The sequence below is a fragment of the Eumetopias jubatus genome, unplaced genomic scaffold (genome assembly GCF_037043125.1).
Source record: "Eumetopias jubatus isolate StellerSeaLion01/CBP00866 unplaced genomic scaffold, mEumJub1_p1.0 scaffold_2, whole genome shotgun sequence".
NCBI classification, from domain to species: Eukaryota; Metazoa; Chordata; class Mammalia; order Carnivora; family Otariidae; genus Eumetopias; species Eumetopias jubatus.
The window spans coordinates 168,537,745-168,557,281 of NW_028274808.1; the positions used below are offsets into that span (position 1 = coordinate 168,537,745).

Genomic DNA, 19,537 nt, shown 5'->3' on the forward strand with positions numbered 1-19,537 from the left:
CACCACCATTCCCGGGGCGGGCGGGGGGAGCTGCGGTGCCGCGCTCTCTGTTCATCCGCCCGCGGCCGCGCAGCGCTCGGCAGCTGCAGCTGCCGGGTCCCGCCAGCCCGGCCTGATGGTGCAGATGGGGTCGGCCCCTGCAGATGGAGCCCTGCGCGGAGGAGATCCCGCAGTTCCCCGCCCGCTCCACCACTCGAGAGTGACCTGTCCCTGTGTGAGGGCTTGACGAAGGCTCTGAAGCAGTACAAGGCCAACCACGGGCTGAGCTCCCTGCCCCGAAGGGACAGGTGCAGACTCTGCAGATCCATGGGCCAGCCCCGCACCCATCTTCACCCCTTCACCGACAGCCGGACCATGACGTCAGAGTGTACCCATGGAGCTGGGATTGGGAGGAGGGGGTTTCGCACCCCACAGATGACAGGAGATGCAAATGTGCTGTTAAAAGACTCTGGTTTAGGGCGCCTGGGTGGCTCAGATGGTTAAGCATCTGCCTTTGGTTCAGGTCATGATCCCAGGGTCCTAGAATCGAGTCCCGCATCAGGCTCCCTGCTCGGAAGGGGGCTTGCTTCTTCCTCTCCCTCTGCTGCTCCCCCTGCTTGTGCTCTTTCGCTCTGTCAAATAAATAAATAAAATCTTAAAAAAAAAAAAAGACTTCGGTTTAGACCAAAAAATATATATATATATATATTGATTGCCAACATAAGAAGGGAAAGGAAACCATCAAATGATTTAAATTGCTCAAATCCAGATATTTTGTATTAGGAGAAAACATCATCTGTACTACTTGTTCTGCTGAGACTTCTCTACTTCTTTTTGTTCATGATGATTCACACACACACACACACACACACACACACACACACACTCCTCAACTCTGTGTTAACAGTTTGTTACGTTAGTACAGTTACTCAAGGCATGTTCTGCATGTACTGAACTCTTTGTGGCTTATCTCAGCTTGATCCTCTAAATCCTGTGAGAGATATCCTATCGTTCCCATTCTACAGGACTGCACAGGACAGCCTGACTATAGGCAATTCACAGTAGCACACTGTAGGGCTATGCCAAACCACACCTTGTTCCTCAGCCAATGCCAAGTCAACATATCTAACAGGTGAACAACTTAATGCTATTGTACCAATGAGCTAAGATCACATCATTCAAGGGACAAAGAAAGTAACTCTGCCAAATTTGTATGTCATTATTTAACAAGACAGGGTGTGTAGGAAATTGAACATGTTCCAAGTAATTTGAGGTTTAGGAAAACAAAGATGATGATTTTAAGTTCTAAAGTAGCCTTGTAATGGGGGTGCCTGCCTGGCCCAGTCCATAGAACATGGACTCTTGATCTCAGGGTCATGAGTTCAAGCCCCACATTAGGCATAGAGCTTACTTAAAAATAAATAAAATAAAATAGCCTTATAATAGAGCCAGCAGAAGACAAAAGACAAAGTTAATGAGTTCCACTGACTTCAATTATAAATTAAAGAAACTTGAGAGTAAGCTGGAATTAACCAGCAGGAGCTCACCGCAGAATTCTAAGTCCTGAGGGAAAAAAACGCACACTTTTTTATTATGAATAATATGGTAATTTTGGAAAGTTTGGAAAATGAGAAAATAAAGTTAAAATCACTCACAATCTCAATACCTAGAGAGAGGGGCAGACCCATGTCTTTGAGAAATTGCAGATTTCACAAGGACACACAGCCAGGGTGTTGAACAGGGTCATGGAAGTGTGGGACCCTAACGCTTAAACTTCATTTGCTTAAAGTTGGGTCCATCTATGCCCAGCAATAATCAATGTTGTGGGCTCCTAGAGCCAGTCTGCTTGGGTTTCAATCTAGGCAACATCATTTCCTACCAAATAACCTTCAGCCAGCTGCTTAAGCTTTGCTGTGCCTTAGTGTTCTATTTGCAATATGGGGATAATACCAATCTCAGATGATGACAGTTTAATTAAGAACATGGTTAAAAACGTAAGCTATTATGGTCTTTTCTAAACACATACGTATACATGTTTATAAAACTCACTCATTTTCACGCAAACATATTTTTCCATGTTTTGGGGTCTTTCAGAAGACCAAGTATTATACTTAATGTGTAACCTAAAGATTCCTCAATTGGACATTTTGGGTGTTTAAAAGAGAGATGCTTAGGGGCCTCTGGGTGGCTCAGTTGGTGAAGCATCTGACTCTTGATCTCAGCTCACGTCTTGATTTCTGGGTCATGAGTTCAAGCCCTGCTCTGGGTTCCATGCTGGGCACGGAGCCTACTTTAAAAAAAGTGGGGAAGATGCTTAACATCAGGTGGTTTTGCCTGTTGAAAGCACAAGAGTCACCTTCAAGGCCAAAGGCTGATAACATTTTTAAGGAATAAGCCAACTGGATGTAGATCTTTTGTCAAATCGAAGACGTCAATTAAGAGGGCTTGTTGGGAAACAGATGCATACTGCCTTCAGATGGAAGACAAAGTCAGTGGTACCTCTTGGAGTTGTACATGGCTGAGGCCTCAGGGAGAGCAGTGGGGAAGTAGTTGGTACTAGATGGAACCTTCTAGAGGCCCTTTCCTGACACCTTCACTCTTGCATCTAGGTTAACATGAAATGATGAAGATGTGGAAGAGGGTAATTCCTTTGCCCAAAATTATTGAGAGGCAAAAGTGGAGGTCAAAGACAAGTTTGGTAAATCCTGAAGCCTGTTCATACGTCTAGCTACCTTTAGGTAGTGAGTCCAGTCTAAGCCCGGTTTCCTTGTGAATAGCTGTGAGGCCTTGGGCATGTAACCAAACCCCCGTGCTGGCGTAAAACTGAATTATCTCTGTACCTCCAGGGGTGTGTTAGCTATTGCATAACTTTTCATGGTGTGGCATGCTAAGGCATGTTAGTTTGGGAGCATTTAATAAATATGTTTCTCATACATGAAGTATAAAGGCTTAGAGCTACAATGAGTGGTAGAATTTGAATTTCTGAGGCCATAAGTAGTGTATCTATTTTTACGCTCCTAGAAATGGGAAGGAGCCTAGCTTTGTTTCCTTTCCCCTAAGTCCTTCTTCAAAGTGTTGTGTAGAAGTCACACACCAAGTTAGAATTGAAAATACAGGGCGCCTGGGTGGCTCAGTTGGTTAAGCGACTGCCTTCGGCTCAGGTCATGATCCTGGAGTCCCGGGATCGAGTCCCACATCGGGCTCCCTGCTCAGCAGGGAGTCTGCTTCTCCCTCTGACCCTCTTCCCTCTCGTGCTATCTCTCATTCTCTCTCTCAAATAAATAAATAAAATCTTAAAAAAAAAATTGAAAATACATCTCTCTGGCTTCAACTCTAAGCAATTAGAATAACCTGAACCACTGTTTTTTTACATTAAAAGAATGTCAATAGTAGTGATCACTTTCCTCCTAGGAACCAAAATATCCTTCACTTGGAAGGTGGATTCATAACCTTAGTCTAATTATGAGAAAAACACGGGACACAGCCCAGTAGACGGGCATCACGTAAAATACTTGTCCAGTACCCCTCAAAACTGTCAAGTCCTCAAAAACAAAATCTGAGAACTGATCACAGCCAAGGGAGCCTAATGAAACATGACAACTAAATGTAAAATGGTGTCCTGGATGGGCTCCTGGAACAGAAAAAGGGCATTAGGTCAAAACTTGAGGGAATCTTAAGAAGCTGTGGACGGGAGTTAACAGTAATATCAAGATTGGTTCATTACAACAAATATTTTATATTAATGTAAGCTGTTACTAATGTAAGCTGTTAATAGGCAAAACGGAGGAATATATGGGAACTCTGTAAGAGCTTCTCAATCTTCTGTAAATCTAAAAGTTCATCTAAAGTGAAGTCTATTTAAAAATTTTTTAAGTCTACAGGTATACACAACAATATGAATGTATAGAAAGGGGCACCAGGCTGGCTCAGTCGGTAGAGCATGTGACTCTTGATCTCGGGGTTGTGAGTTCGAGGCCCAAGTTGGGTGTGGAGATTACTGAAAATCTTTAGGATGAATGAATGAATCAACCAATGAATCAGTGAATAGAAAAAAGTCTGGAGACACTGAACCAATACTATTTTTACGGTAATTTGCCTACCTGTGCCCTAGGAGTTGCTTCTATGGAAGACATAACCATAGAGCACTGGAGGGAAAGATAGAAGAGAAAGTGGAAACCAGTTGAGGCTCATCTCTTAATCAGCAGAAAAGTTTTATTTCTTTTAAGGACAATTAAACCACATCCAAGGCCTTAACTTACAGACGCAAACCAAAGTAGTAGCCATTTAAAGCATTAGCTATTGAGGTACAATACATACATGGGGGGGGGAGGGGAATGCTTCGCCATCTGAAGCTTATACCAAACTGCTCGATCGACAGCTGAGCTCTGCTAGTGCTTGGGTGTGGCCAAGGGGAAGAGTGTATCTGCAGAACCAAAGGAGAACAGTCGTGTTCCACAAGTACTGAAGCATTTTGGACTGCACTGGTGAGGGTGGGTTTCACGTATAAGGGAAAGGGGTGGGAAAAGGCTACATCCCCCTCAGGGCATTAGGCTGCCTTGCAGAGGGCCACAGCAGAAAAGCGGACCTCCCCTTGCTCACGCTCGGTGAATTCTCTGCAGACCTTGGCGGCATCCTGAAAGGAGAAAGGCCATTCATATCCAAACAGCAGCGGCTCAAAAGGAAGTTCCAACAGGAAAATTAACGGTAAGGCGCAGAGGTCACCCTGATCAACTTCAAACCTCCCATTAAACTTGTAAACCAGGGCTGGCTTCAGACCAAAAATAAATAAATAAAAAATTAAAAAAAAAATCAGGTGTTGGGCAAGACAAGAACTCATGCACAGACTTGACTTTAGAAGCTTTGATTTCTTTATGACTTTCACCAAGTGCTCTGGGCTTCCTCCACCTTGTGACTACTACTCCTACATTAGGAGTGCACTTTTCCTCAAATAGCAACAAGGTAAAAAATAGATCCTCTCTCCCATATGGGGGCCTAAGAGAAAAGTTCCCCTAACTCAAGAAATTCCAAGTAAACACAAATTCCTTTCAAGTAAACATTTTATCGAACAGCCTTAAATACCTGGTGTTCCAGGTGTTAATGACTTATTGATGGTGGAATGACATGTTACTAGTCCTAAGACCCAGATTACAAAGATTGGTAATAGAAAATTGGATCCCAAATTCTAGGGTTTAAACGCCTTGGCATAGTGAATATCAATCACTGCTTCATCTGTGAAAAGTCTAGTGGAAAGAGAGCTCCACAAACCATATGAAATATAAGACCTTTAAGAGGACAGAACAGTCATGACGCATCAGCTCCCAAGGTCTAAAAACCATCGACTCCATGAGTTGGCCCTTAAAAGGCATCCGCCACATCCAGTTTTGCTCCTGCTTTAGAACCAATCCAGAGGGGATTTTAGATTGACATCTACATATTTCATTCTCGATCAGAATTATTATACTGCTATTCCAGACCTTTCCTGTAGGACCCACAGGGATAACTACTATTAAAGGTGTATCTATAAAGAGAATAGTCATTCATCTCCTACAGACCATGAGCAGTGACCTCAGAATTCATGGGTTAAGTTTATGTCATTTCTTACCAGTTTAGCCACAATTTACTATATAGTTCAGACAACCTAATACAGCTTCAACCACATACAACCAGCCTTAGGATAAGAATTTTCACTAATTAAGATGCTGGTTTATATTACATTTAAGTGAGATTCTAATTAGTTTTTATTGTTTTTTTTTAAACAGGGTCTTACCTTCCCCACACCTCATAAATTCTACTCAAGTAACAGGTTTTGGTATCCTACGTGCGATACATTTTTATGGTATTAGCAGTGTTCAATAGGAAAGTACAGAGCTTTATTAGAAGGACCAGTCTTTCCCCAAATGGGTCATCACCAGAAGTTCTGCGTCTTACTCTCTCCCCTAAGTAAATTCTACCTTTGCAAATCCCCCTCAATCCTGCTTTTCTACATCTATTTCTCATTCCACATTACTACTCCCATATGACCCTTGTATATCCGAGAATTAGCTCTAACTGATCTCAGGTGTGTGTGACAGCAGGCTAGAGAAAGTGACCCTCCCTTCTTCTGTGGCATAATTTGGTCCACCAGCACCTTGAGGTCATGAGGTTTAGGACATTCCAAAGCCAGGTCTATCACCCAGGAAGGTAGTACTGAACAGCGGCTAGGATTGCCCAGATTTGAACCACGGTTTTGCCATTTAAGTCATTGACCCTGAGCATCACTTACCCCCTTGTACCTCAGTTTCCTCACCTGTAAAATGTGGATTAATACCCACCTCAGGGCCTCATTAAAAGCATCCTCTAAAAGCTAGAAGTCACTTAGAATAGCATCTAGCACAGGGGTCAGCAAACGATAGCCTGCTGCCTATCTTTATGAATAAAGTTGCAGTAGAATACGGCCACGTATTCACTTAGACACGGTCTCAGAATGGAACACAAGCATACCTCACTGTATCGCACTGCGCTTTACTGCACTTCTCAGAGACTGCATCTTTAGAAATGCAAAGTTTGTAGCAACCCTACATCAAGCGCGTCTACCAGCATCTTTTTTCAATAGCATTTATGTTTCTTGTGTCACATTTTGGTGATTCTTGCAGCATTTCAAACTTTTTTTATTGCATTTGTTATGGTGATCTGAGATTGGTGATATTTGATGTCACTATCATAATTGTTTTAGGGTGCTACAATCCACATGCATACCAGAGAGCGACCTTATGATCGATAAACGTTGTGTGTGTTCTCACTGCTCCCGTGACCAGCTTTTCCCCCATGCCTCTTGCCCCTCAGGCCTCCCTGTTCTGAAACAATATTGAAATTAGGCCAATAACCCTACAATGGCCTCTAATGTGTTCAAATGAAGAGTCACACATCTCTCACTTTAAATCCAAAGCTAGAGATGATTAAGCTTAGTGAGGAAGACATGTTGAAAGTTGAGAGAGGCTAAAAGCTAGGACTCTTGTGCCAAACAGCAAGTTGTGAATGCAAAGGAAGTTCTGGAAGGAAATTAAAAGTGCTACCCCTGTGACCACATGAATGGTAAGAAAGCAGAACAGCCTTATTCCTGGTATGGAGAAAGTTTTGAGTGGTCTGGATAGAAAATCAAACCAGCCACAACATTCCCCTAAGCCAAAGCCTAATCCAGAGAAAGGCCCTCTAACTCTCCAATTCTGTGAAGGCTGAGAGAGGTGAGGAAGCTGCAGAAAAGTCTGAAGCTAGCAGAGGTTGGTCCAAGTTTAAGGAAAGAAGCTGTCTCCACAGCATCAAAGTGCAAGGTGAAGCAGCAAGTGATGGAGAATCTGCAGCACATTATCCAGATGATTAGCTAAGATCATTAATGAAAGTAGCTACACTGAACAACAGACTTCCCATGTGGATGATCTAGGATTCTATTGGAAGATGACACCATGTTAGGACTTTCATAGCTAGAGAGAAGTCAATGGTTGGGTTCAAGTTCAAAACTTCAAAGAACAGGCTCTCTTATTATGGGCTAATGCAGCTAGTGATTTTAAGTTGAAGCCAATGCCCACTTACCATTTTGAAAATCCTAGGGCCCTTAAGAAGTACACTACATCTACTCTGCTTGTGCTCTATAAATGGAAAAACAAAACCTGGATGACAATACCTCTGTTTACAACATGGTTTACTGAATATTTTAAGCCCACTCTTGAGACCTATTGCTCAGAAAAAAAGATTTCTTTCAAAATACGATTGCTCATTGACAGTGCACCTAGTCACACAGTTCTGATGGAGATGGACAAGATTAATGCTGTTTTCATGCCTACTAAATAACATCTACTCTGCAGCCCCATGAATCAAGGCATCATTTCAACTTGCAAGTCTTTTTAAGAAATACATTTCGTAAGGCTATAGCTGCCATAGTGAGTGATTCCTCTGATGGAGCTGGGTAAACTGAAAATCTGCTGGGAAGGATTCACCATTCTAGAGGTCATTAAGAACATTCCTGATTCATGGGAAGAGATCAAATATCAACCTGAACAGAAGTTTGGAAGACGTGAATTCCAACCCTCATGGGACTCTTGAGAGGTTCAAGACTGAGTGAAACAAGCACCTGCAAGTGTGGTGGAAAGAGCAAGAGAACTAGAATGAGAAGTAGAACGTGAAGGTGGGGCTGAATTGCTGCCACCTCACGAGAAAACTTGAATGGATGAGGTGCTGTTTCTCGTGATGAGCAAACAAAGTGGTTTAAGATGGGATCTACTCCTGGTGAAGATGCTGTGAAGATTGTTGAAATGACAACAAAGACTTTTGGGGCTAGAATATGACATAAACTAAGCTGATAAAGCAGCGGCAGGGTTTGAGAGGATTGACTCCAATTTTAAGAAGTTCTACTGTGGGGCGCCTGGGTGGCTCAGCTGGTTAAGCATCTGCCTTCGGCTCAGGTCATGATCCCAGGGTCCTGGGATCGAGCCCCGCATCGGGCTCCCTGCTCGGCGGGAAGCCTGCTTCTCCCTCTCCCACTCCCCCTGCTTGTGTTCCCTCTCTCACTGTCTCTCTGTCAAATAAATAAATAAAAATCTTAAAAAAAAAAAAAAGTTCTACTGCGGGTAAAATTCTTTATCAAAAGCATCATATACTACAGGGAAAACATTCGTGAAAGGGAGAGTCCATGGATGCAGCAAACTTCACTGATGGCTTATTTTAAGAAATTGCCACAGCCACCCCAACCTTCAGCAACCACCACCCGATCAGTCGGCAGCCATCAACATTGAGGCAAGACCTCCACCAGCAGAAACTTTACAACTCAGAAAGCTCAGATGATGGTAGGCATTTTTTTTAGAAATGAAGTATTTAAAATATGTACACTGTTCTTTTAGACAGAATGTTATTGTACACTTAACAGACTACAACAGAGTATAAGCAGAACTTTTATATGCACCAGGAACTAAAAATTTCATTTAACTCACTTCATTGCAATATTCCCTTTATTGCAATTTAGTGCAGTCTGGAACTGAACCCACAACATCCCTGAGGTATGCCTGTCCTTGCAACAGAGCCAAATGCCACACAAAGCCTGAAATATTTTCTACCTGACTCTTTACAGAAAGTTTTCCAGCCCTTCATCTGCACACAGCAAGCACTCAAAAAAGATTAGTTATTACTACAAATGAAGTACTTACACCTTAACAGCATTTTTTCTTATCACAATTAAGCAACTCCCTTTATAACAGTAAATTGATTCAATTCTAGAGACTTGTTTTTAGGGGGAAGGGGCCCCAGGTAGTCTATCAGCCCTTGTCCAGAATTAAGAGGTCTCTGGAATCCTTTACAGTAGGACAGTGATCCTAGATCTTAAAGTTCTTATCGAGGCAGGTTTTGAATCTGCTCCTCTTGTCCTCTAACAGTGGCCCGAGAGAGAAGAAAAAACTGAAGTCGATGGCCTAACTGGAATCCCTAGTACACCAGCTGTAAAACAGACCCTAATCCAGCAGTGCGACAGGGATTAAGAAAAGCTCAGGTTGGGTCCCTTGAGTGGTTAGCTGTGATGTAATCTGACAAGAGGACAATGGTCACCTTAATCCCAAAAGGAAGTAAAGCAATGGCTTGCAGGCTAATTCTAACCCTGGACTAAAGTCAGCACACGATACAGATCAGTCAGGGCTGCTCTGGAGGATCCTGTTTAAGACCATTTGCTAGAAAATACGGTAGACAGAATTACTAAAATAGGGGAGCCTGGGTGGCTCAGTCATTAAGGGTCTGCCTTCGGCTCAGGTCATGATCCCAGGGTCCTGGGATCGAGCCCCTGCATCGGGCTCCCTTCTCCACGGGAAGCCTGCTTCTCCCTCTCCCCCTGCTTGTGTTCCCTCTCTATCTGTCAAATAAATAAAAATTTAAAAATCTTTAAAAAAAAAAAAGAATTACTAAAATAATCTGTAAACCCTAAAGACTGCTATTAACCCAGACAATGGGGTGCTGGCTGCCCTGAAGAAGTATTAGCACCTGGGACAAAATGGCCAAAGAAAGGTGGGCCTCAGTGGAAGACGGGTTCCAAAGATTACCTGCAGCAAGGAGTCCTCTGAACTGGTGCCATGGTTTACCGGGAAAGGCATTCGTCCATCTGGAACAGAGAAGCCAGGCAGCTCAACTTTCTCTGCAGATTTTCTGGCTGCAGTGCTTACCCAGCCTAAAGAGAAGTTTTCCATCTCCCAAATACCACTGCCACTCCCACAGAGGAAGGCTGGTCAGAAGCAATCGGCTGGAAAGGAAGTTCGAATGCTCCTGGATACCCACCCGGGGCAATTCTAATCCTCAAAAGCAACAGGACCACACAAGCCCAATGTGGTCACCCTAACAGAAAGGCTTGGGCCACATCTCCTGGGAAGGGTCCTGGAGCAAAAGGCAGACGCAGCCTCTGAGGTACCGGGAAGGTGGAGCCAAGAAGGGATCTTTTGGATCTCACTGCCCCTTAATGACTGCTGACTGGCCCCAAGTCCCCTTTGCTCTTGTCTGCTTATAGATGGTTCTTGAGGCAACATGGCTGCAAGTCCTCATTAATACAAAGGGGATGACTTTTACCAGATGGCTAATCTTTCTTGCTGGCATACACCGGCTAAGAGAAATTACCCCCCAACATGTCCAAATTCTTTCTATGCAAACAAGATCACATTGAGGCATTTATCTTTTTCCAAAAGTATTCCTTGTCAGGATGCTGCTGGAGATCCTACAGTGGTAATGCTGTAATGGAAGGTGGAAAGAGAAAACCTGAACACGGATGCCTTGGAACTGGCACGGATCTCTTTGCCGGTTTGGGACTAAAACCATTCTTTCTGCAGGTCACTGCCTGATGGGTGGTGGAAGTGCTCTGTATGATAAAGGGTTAAGTGCCCCATTGAGAATACCTCATTGTTCTGGCTTTGTGAACAAAGATACACTAAGTGCCACAAAGTCACACACCGATACCATAAGAGGAATTTCATCTGAAGGAATGCCTGAAACTATATGGGGTTCCAAAAATGGAGTGAAACCTACCAAGTTCATAGAGATGGCCATCCACGTTGTTAAACAGAATAAAATGAAAATTCACTTTGTCATCTACCTGAGGAGAGTCAAGAAATATTTTTGAAGATGAGTTTTGATTGTACTATATACTGCATTAAAAATTTTTTCCTTCACCTTTACTGAGAGATAAATGACATAATAGTGTATAAGTTCAAAATGTAGAACATGCTGATTTAATACACATATTTTGCAATATGATTTTAAGAGAACTTAATTTATTAAAAATAAATTGTCACTCTTTAAGTATAATGCACTGGAACTGACTTGCTTATGTATTATTTTAAATTAGTATAGCTAACACTTATGTATTTACTATACACTAGACAATACTATAAGACTATTATAAGACCTTAATCTATTAAGATAAATATAGTAACTATCAGAAAGCTATGACTTTTTCCTGAGGAGGAAATTCAGGCTTAGGAAGGATTAAGTATCGCACCCAAGGTCAAGACTAGAAAGTGCTAGGGCCAACGGTAGTTATAAAGGCACGGATACAGACTTAAATCTAATGAACTGTTGACTGAAGGACTGTGTTCAGATTAACGATATATTTAAGCCTTCTAGAAACTGTCAGTCCTTGCTGGTAATACTCTCTCCAACAGTCTGTGGGAGGAGTATGTGAAATGCTCAGTTGCCAGGCGGGGGATATTCCTCTCAGAATCGTTTGGATCTAAACAAAATACTGTTTGAATTTACTCAAAACTATGTTTACTGCCAATTAGATTTCTGAAGAGCCATTTCAATGAATAGGTCTGGTCAAAGCATGATTCTGGTAGAGTTTTCTGGGCTTAATTGGTCTTAAATGGCCTTGGGTGGAAAGTCTGCTGTATTCAGGTAAGAGGTTCCTGTATGTATTCCAGGGGAGACACAGAGCCGCCTGGGCAGACTGGCTCTGATCTGTAATTGCATTTACCCGACATTGGCCTTCCTGTGCCACGGCATCATGGGCTGCCTGAATCGCCTGCAGACAAGAGAGAATAATGAGCACAAAAACCTCTGTAGTCATTTAAAACTGCCACTCTGGAAGTTCTTTTCCTACCTCGTTCTTTTCAAAGCATTTTGCTCGGTCTTCAGGGGACAGCTTCTCCGTTTCAGAAAGAAACTGTTTCAGGACTGACCCATCCTCTTAAAAAAAAAAAAATACATTAGTAAAGACAGAATAGTGCAAATGGGGGCACATTTACAGCATACTGAGGCTGTTACACAGCCAGCCACGTTCGGTGACTCAAGTCTCTACTATGGCCCTGGAGGGGGTAGATGAGCTGTCCCTTCTTCCTCAGCCTCTTTCCAACCAGTCCCTTCTCCCTGCATTCAAGCCGATGAACTCTCCGCTCCTCCAGAGGGCGCCAAGCCCTCTCCTGCAGCTCTTCCCAGCCATCCGGACCCTTTTCCCTCCCACCTCACACTCAACCTCTCAAATCCCCATCACCTTCCTTATGGTGCTTATGCATTTGGAACATGTATTTGTGAGATCTGTCTTGCTATAAAGGCAGGGACTGTCTTGTCTATTGCTAGTTGGATTTTTGTTTTTGTTTTTCTTAAGATTTATTTAAGTAATCTCCATGCCCAACAGGGGACTTGAACTCACGAGCCAGAGATCAAGAGTTGCACGCTCTACAGACTGAGCCAGCCAGGCACCCTTCTAATTGCTATTATCTATAGCAACTGGCTACACACAATCCTACACGGTGCAATGACATTCTAGTCTAATAATGAGTTCTCAAACCAAGATTTTTTACTTCAGGGTAGAAAATGCAATCTTAGTAGTACGGATATCCAGATAGACATTAACTTAAGGATCTTGAGAAGAAACGTAAAGCGCCTAGTAGTCTGGCCCAGAGACAAATGACCAGCTGACAGTTTGGTATAAGCATTTTGTCACTGCTCAATGTGGCTAAGTCTAGGAGATGCTGAAGACATGGCTAGAGCAAGAGCGGTTTGTATTTCAAAGACCGCATTCCAAATTCCAGCTCTAAACTCAAACAAATTAGTTAAGTAAAGACCACTTAAAATTTGGAAGGAATCCTCTTCATTTTACAGGGAGGGCTAGGACTCTCATTACTTTCCTGTGGCACGATCATGACCATGGCTACAAGAGTTCTCATAGCTTCTGCTGACCTCCCAAACACAGGACTCTGAAGTGAGACTTACTGCAGAAGAAATAAGAGGATCAAGCTATACCTCCTTAATATGCCAAATCAATATCTGATAAATTGAGTTCTAGAACATTTGGATCTTTATGGCCAGACAAGCCCCTCCCTGCCTTTTTTTAAGATTTTTATTTATTTGACAGAGAGACAGCGAGAGAGGGAACACAAGCAGGGGGAGTGGCAGAGGGAGAAGCAGACTTCCCACCGAGCAGGGAGCCCGACGCGGGGCTCAATCCCAGGACTCCGGGATCATGACCTGAGCCGAAGGCAGCCACCCAGGCGCCCTCCGCCTTTTTTTTTTTTTTTAATTTCGGAAGTATACCAGCAGCAGTCTTGGCCACACTTACCTTGCTTAAAAACGAAACAAAACAAAAAAACCGTTACCTGACCTGCTCCAAGCAACACCGTGGACAGTATTAGCTGAAATTATTCAACTCTTAGCCACCCCCATCCATTGTCTAAATCAGGAGTTGGCAAACTACTGTGCCTATTTTTGTATTATTGGAACACAGCCACGTCCACTGGTTTACATCTTGCCTGGGGCTGCTTTTAAACTGCAAAGACACAGACCCACCGGCCTTCAAAACCCTAAAAGATTTACTCTCACCTTTCAAGAAAGTTTGTTGACCCTTGGCCTCTAGCACACATTATGCCATGTATTTTAACATATTTTCGTGCTGTTCATTGTGCTTCTGACAAGCCTGAGGGCTGAGACTCCTTTCTTCCATATCCTCCATAGCATTCACTGGAAATGAGCTAAGACCCCAGACCTTTGTTCGCAGCTGGATCCTTTCAAGGTTTCAAGCTATGTTTCCCTGCGGGAACCTTCACGGTATCTTCGTCTGGCTGCTCTAGGCTACTTTGGATCTCCTGTTGCTTAAAAGACCCAGAACCATTAGAGACAGGTCCTAAGTGGTGATATTTTACGGTTTATCATTATCTAGAATTCTTCCGAACTGTCGAGACTTGAACAAGAGTACGTGAAAATCACACAGTGCTGTGTACCACTGGAAAAGCACATGCAGAGAAGTAGTACAGAACTACCTCTCTCTCCCTCTTCCTTCCAGGTGGAAGAAGCTAGACCGTGTTTCTTAGAAAATGAGTTTCCTTTCCTCAAAAGAAAATCAATCATTAATTTGCCTACTGATTACATCCAGGTAAGTAGGTTTCAAAAAAATATAAGGCGATGACTTTGCTGAATAGATCCCTGGGGGTTTGGGGATGACAAGTTATGGTTAACTAGAGGTCAACGAGAGGACTGCCCTCAAAATCCACTTACCAAACTCCAGTTTGTCTCGGTTATTGGCCACTGCATGGATAAGCCCGATGGTCCCACAGGAGTTGCCAATGGTCTGCTTCATGAAGTACACCTTAGGACTGACTTCTTGTCCCTTCAGCTCTTCAATCTGTTTTTTCCTGAAGTTCTCGTGCTGTGAATATAAAGCATTTTTTGTATCTCAAATGAAAATGCAAAGCCGTTAACAGATGGCAGCTCAGTGAGTTCTACCACCTAAATGGAAACACAAGTGGGGTGTGTGACCAGGAGCCTTGGTTCTAGGTGTTGGCCAGCACCCAGAGAATTGCCTGTCTGCCTCCCACACCCACGCCAGCCCGTAAGGTTCTGAGAGGTTCTGAGACTCCACCCTGATGCTGCAGTGCAGTCATGGCCTTGGATGTTGCCCAAGGATTTGTCTAGACACCACTGCAACCTTTTAGCTTGAAAATGCATGGTGTCCCGTTTATTTTTTGTGTCCTTAAACACCACCAACAACTGTATTTCACACAGGACCCCAATCAAGCTTTGGTCAATTTAACATCCTAATAAACACCAGCCAGTCTATATCCCAGTATTCTTTAAAGTTCTACTTCTACTGTGTCCAAGTATACTTCTTTTCAATAACAAATACAAAACAAAACTTAGCTGCTGAAAGGAACAATTTTAAGAAATTATTCCCTCACTTTTTTTTGGAAGGAAAGACAATTGATCTAGGGTTCTGGGCTGTGATTCCACAAAATCTTCTCATCCTACAAGAGGAAGATGTGACACTTGCCTGTCCTTGTCAACAATACATTTTGAGGACAGATTAACAATGGGGAGAGGGGGAGTCATAAGGGATCAGTAAATGAATGAGACTAGAGAGAGTTTTCCTCAAAGAATCCATCTGCTCTTTGTACAGTAATTTAGTGGGCTTGTCTGGACCTTTCACTAATGAATTTTAGACCTTCAAGATAGGACCTCTCAGTTAAAGCACGGTACCAATGCCACAGAAACACTAACGTCTTCGTAACTAGCATAATTGGACAGAACATCAGAAGTACGTTTCCTTTGTTTTTGTTGTTGCTGGGGTTTGTTTTTTTTTAAGATTTTAAGTAATCTACATCCAACGTGGGGCTCGAACTTACAACCCTGAGATAAAGAGTTGCACACTTCACCCAATGAGCCAGCCAGGTGCCCCTAGAAGCTTATTTGTAATTCCAGTAGCCTTGCATTACTATACACATAACTGACGTTTAAGCCTGGTCTGTGACGCCAACAGATGAGTAAGATCTCCTACCCCACAAGACCAGCTAATTCTAACATCAAAGATCTACCACATCTTTGAGTTACTATTCGTGGGCTCTTAAGGATTTTCACTTTTCTGTGTGTGTTTTTTTTTTTAATGCGATAGCACCACTCTTTAGTTGTTTGAGCTCTTGCGTGGAAATACTTCTGCAAATATTTCATTACCATTTAAAATGTTTCAGAACTGGTCCAGTTAGTGGGCGGCTGGGTGGCTCAGTCGGTTAAGCGTCTGCCTTCTGCTGGGATCTCAGGGTCCTGGCATGGAGCCCCAAATCAGGCTCCTTGCTCAGCAGGGAGTCTGCTTCTCCCTCCCTCTGCCCCTTCCCGCTGCTTGTGCGCACACTCGTGCTCACTCTATGTTCTCCCTCACTCTCAAATAAAAAAATCTTAAAAAAAAAAAAAGAACTGGTCCAGTTAAGATTTCTTAACACTCTTAGACAAAATCATGTGCTTTCTAAATTAACATCAGCTTATTTGGAAGTCAACATATAATCCTCAACTTTTCTTTGAATTTGCTTCAGTGTTTAGCCTAATTGATGTTTTGCGTCACAGACTAGGTGCTCAATAAATCTAAAAGCCCCAGCTAGAGCTAAAGGACTAAGCATCCAGATCACTCAAATCAGAACGTTCTTCAACAAGCACAGCTTGATCCAGTGAAAAGCAAGCCGTGGGCTTTTGAAAGACAAACACGATACACCACTGCCTCCCAGAGGCCTTGCCTGGGAGTGCTGCTCAAAACCTCCGAGTCATCATGGATCCTCTAACGAGAGAGCTCCGGCAGAGGCTCAAACGAGAGAGAGCAGACTGTTTGATTCGGTTAACAGGGAAGCTAATTTGACTTGCAATTATTCGGCAGCTCCGGTTTACCTAAGCAAAGGCTTTGGCACTAAAAAAAAAATGTCAGTGGGATTATCCTAATAGCTTTAATAAGGGTTTTTAACTCACAGTATCAAGCCCACTTCCTAGGAGGAATGCCTGCAACTTCCCATAGAGCTTAATAATTTATGCTGAGGATGCTTCTAGAACACCCAGCCCCAGCATGGTGCTTCGGTTAAAGCTTCCAGTGTTTGGAATGATGCCCCAAAGGCTATTGCCCCAGGTTTTGTTAATGCAGATTTCACCACTCCCAAATCAGGGGTCAAGTGACAGCGATAGGAGATAAGACAATGCCATGCCAGTTAGTGGGATTTCATACATCGCAAGACAACAATTACCCCAGCTACCTTTTTATATCTGATGCTCAGTCTTTGAGGTACATACATCCATGCACACTTGTAGGAGGAAGACCATCTAAAGGGAAATATGAAAAGGTGTTTCTAAAACTGCTTTAATGCCCACCTATTTCACTTAGCTACAAGGTCAGAGAGGAAAGACAAGAGAGGGGGAAGGAGGTCCCCACACACAAATGATTAAGCTTTTTTTATAAAAAAGCACATCGGAGAGGCTAAAAACCAAGTGTGCATGTTGTAGGGTGTGCAGGGTGGGAAGAGACCCAAATCCACCAAAGACCCAGGAGTGGAGATGGAGCATTAGAGAACCTATTGTTTTGCTGTGGCTTAGGCAAGCCCGCCCCTCCTCCCCATTTTACTGCAAGGTGGGAGGGAGTCTGAGAATCAAACAATAAACTGACAGGTCACAGCCCTTTTAAAGGGAAACAACTAGCCATTCCTTGGGGTGGAAGGCTCTCAAAAGCGTAGGTTCAGGCGAACTCATGAATAGGATGAATTCCTTCTCTGGATAATGGAGAGGATGGAACGGAGATGCTGCTGCTTCTCCTTGAAATTCACGTCAATGCGGGATGGACGAGCGAGGAGCCAGTAAATTCTCTAACCACCCATGAGTAGGTGCCATGAAAGGGCGGGCTTCTCACCCCATCCCCCGCAGGAGGGGGGCAGTTTTGCAGGCACAGGAGGGGCGCCCGGTCCGGGAGGGGAGCGGAGGAGAGGAAAGCCGGGAGTCCCCACGGTCCTCCGCGCCTCACTCGGGTGCGGCGCACACCACCCCGGGCCCACGCACCCCGGGCCCCACGCCCTACCTGGGCCGTGAGGGGAAACAGCAGCAGCAGCGCGCAGGCAGGCGCGGGCACCGAGCCCAGAGCCTCCTCCTCCAGCCCCAGGACGTCCGCGAAGCGCCACTGGCCGGCCACTCCCAACCGGGTCAGCACCTGCGGAGAGGAAAGACAGCGGCCAGGGGCGCCGAGACCCCGCGAGTGGCGGGCGCTGGCCGGAGGGCAGGGCCGGCCCGGCGCCCTCAGTGCCCCCACCCCAGCCTGGGAGGAGTCGCGGCCCGCCCCGCCCCCCACCCACCGCCGGCGCAATGACACAGCACAAAGCGCGGCCCCCACGTGGCTCCCGCGAAGCCCGCGCCACGCCCTCGGGAGCTGGGCCCGCACCAGCTTCTGGGCACAGCCCCCTCCTCCCTCCCACCTCTGACGGTTCCGCAGAGCCACCCCCCGACCCCGATGCCGCGGCACAGGGAGGGCGCCCGGGAGCGCGCAGGACGCCGCTGGGTCCCTGCGAGACAACCGGAGCTGATGCGCGCCTCCGCCTCGCCGCTCGGGGGTAAGGGGACAGAGGCAGTGCGAGACGCCACTCACTTTGTTCAGCATCTGAAAGGCAAATGCAAAGAAAAAATACAAAAATAAAGCCGGTCATCGAGGCAGCTACCTGGCGAGCGCTGACCCTCAGCTCTGCGCTCCCCGGGCAACGGTGCACCTGACGCTCACCTCGGGATTAATCTCCATCGGTTTGAGCTGCATCTTCGCGGAGCGCAGGAGGACCCAGTATCAAGAGAAGAGGAAAAACAGCAAAAGGAGCCGCCCAGGCTGCCGCTATAAAGCGCCGGCCTGACGCACTTTAGGTGCCTGCGCAGGGGGAGCAGGGGCAAAACCAAGCGACGGGGAAACGGTCAGTCGCAGCCAAATGGGCACAAACCCCCCCCATGCGCCGCGCCGAATGGTACGGCCGGGCCCCCAAACCTTGCAGTCTCACTTGCTGGTGAGATAATCTGGTGGTTGTGGGGGTGGGTTTTGTTGGTGGGTGTTCCTTGAGCGTATGGAGCAGTCCTTTAGATGGAGTCTAATTTTTTGCGAACTTTCCGGAAACCTACCCTTCTTACCATCCCAATTATCGGAGAGCTCAGGGTTTCTGAAGCTTTGAGAAAAAGCCCAAATTCAACAGGTATATATTTAGTATGAATATAATTATCTGTCTCCCAAATCTTGCCGCAGTTTGCATTTGACCTTAAGACAATTCATCCTCCATGCTAAGTCAGATCAGTACCGAGGTTCGTTTTTAATTGACTGCCTAGGATAAACGGTATTGCATTAGTAATGCTGATGTAATGTGACTCCCGGGGAAGAATTGGTTGGTCATGGGGAAGCTATAGGAACCTGGCGGATGTGACCATAATATAAGAGAGGAGGCAGGCGGTCGGAGACTTTAGGACACAGATTCAAGGAAAAGAAAGGTACGATTTCGAGACGAGAGGATGTAAAAGAAAACGCATTTTTAAAAGAATGGGAGGCTTTGAAAAATAAAATTCTGAGTTCACAGTGGAATATTCACAGTGAAGGAGAAAGAGAATGGCAACTAAAGGAACGACTGTTCTGTAATGAGCTCAGGTGGGGCTTGTATTTCCTACTAGCATATGCAAAAGATGGAAAGAAAAAGCATATGCGGAAGAATGAATAAAAAGAGGGACAAAAATCTGTAAGAATAGTGTCAGGAGAGCTAAACCTGAGAATGAAATGGGGCTTACAGAAACGCTAAGGAAGCAAAAAGGTTGTTGG

The 19,537-nt window shown here is 44.7% G+C and overlaps 1 protein-coding gene across 1 annotated transcript; it reads right to left on the minus strand.

The window, feature by feature from the left end:
• Positions 1 to 4,220: 4,220 nt before the first annotated feature.
• Positions 4,221 to 18,505, minus strand: UCHL1 (ubiquitin C-terminal hydrolase L1). Its single transcript, XM_088021348.1, has 8 exons — positions 18,473 to 18,505; positions 17,783 to 18,355; positions 14,464 to 14,614; positions 12,074 to 12,159; positions 11,948 to 11,995; positions 11,002 to 11,068; positions 10,032 to 10,090; positions 4,221 to 4,612 (listed from the first exon to the last, which is right to left on the minus strand). Exons 1-8 carry the CDS (start codon positions 18,503 to 18,505, stop codon positions 4,526 to 4,528), a joined length of 1,104 nt encoding a protein of 367 aa, XP_087877474.1. The 3' UTR covers positions 4,221 to 4,525.
• Positions 18,506 to 19,537: the final 1,032 nt, after the last annotated feature.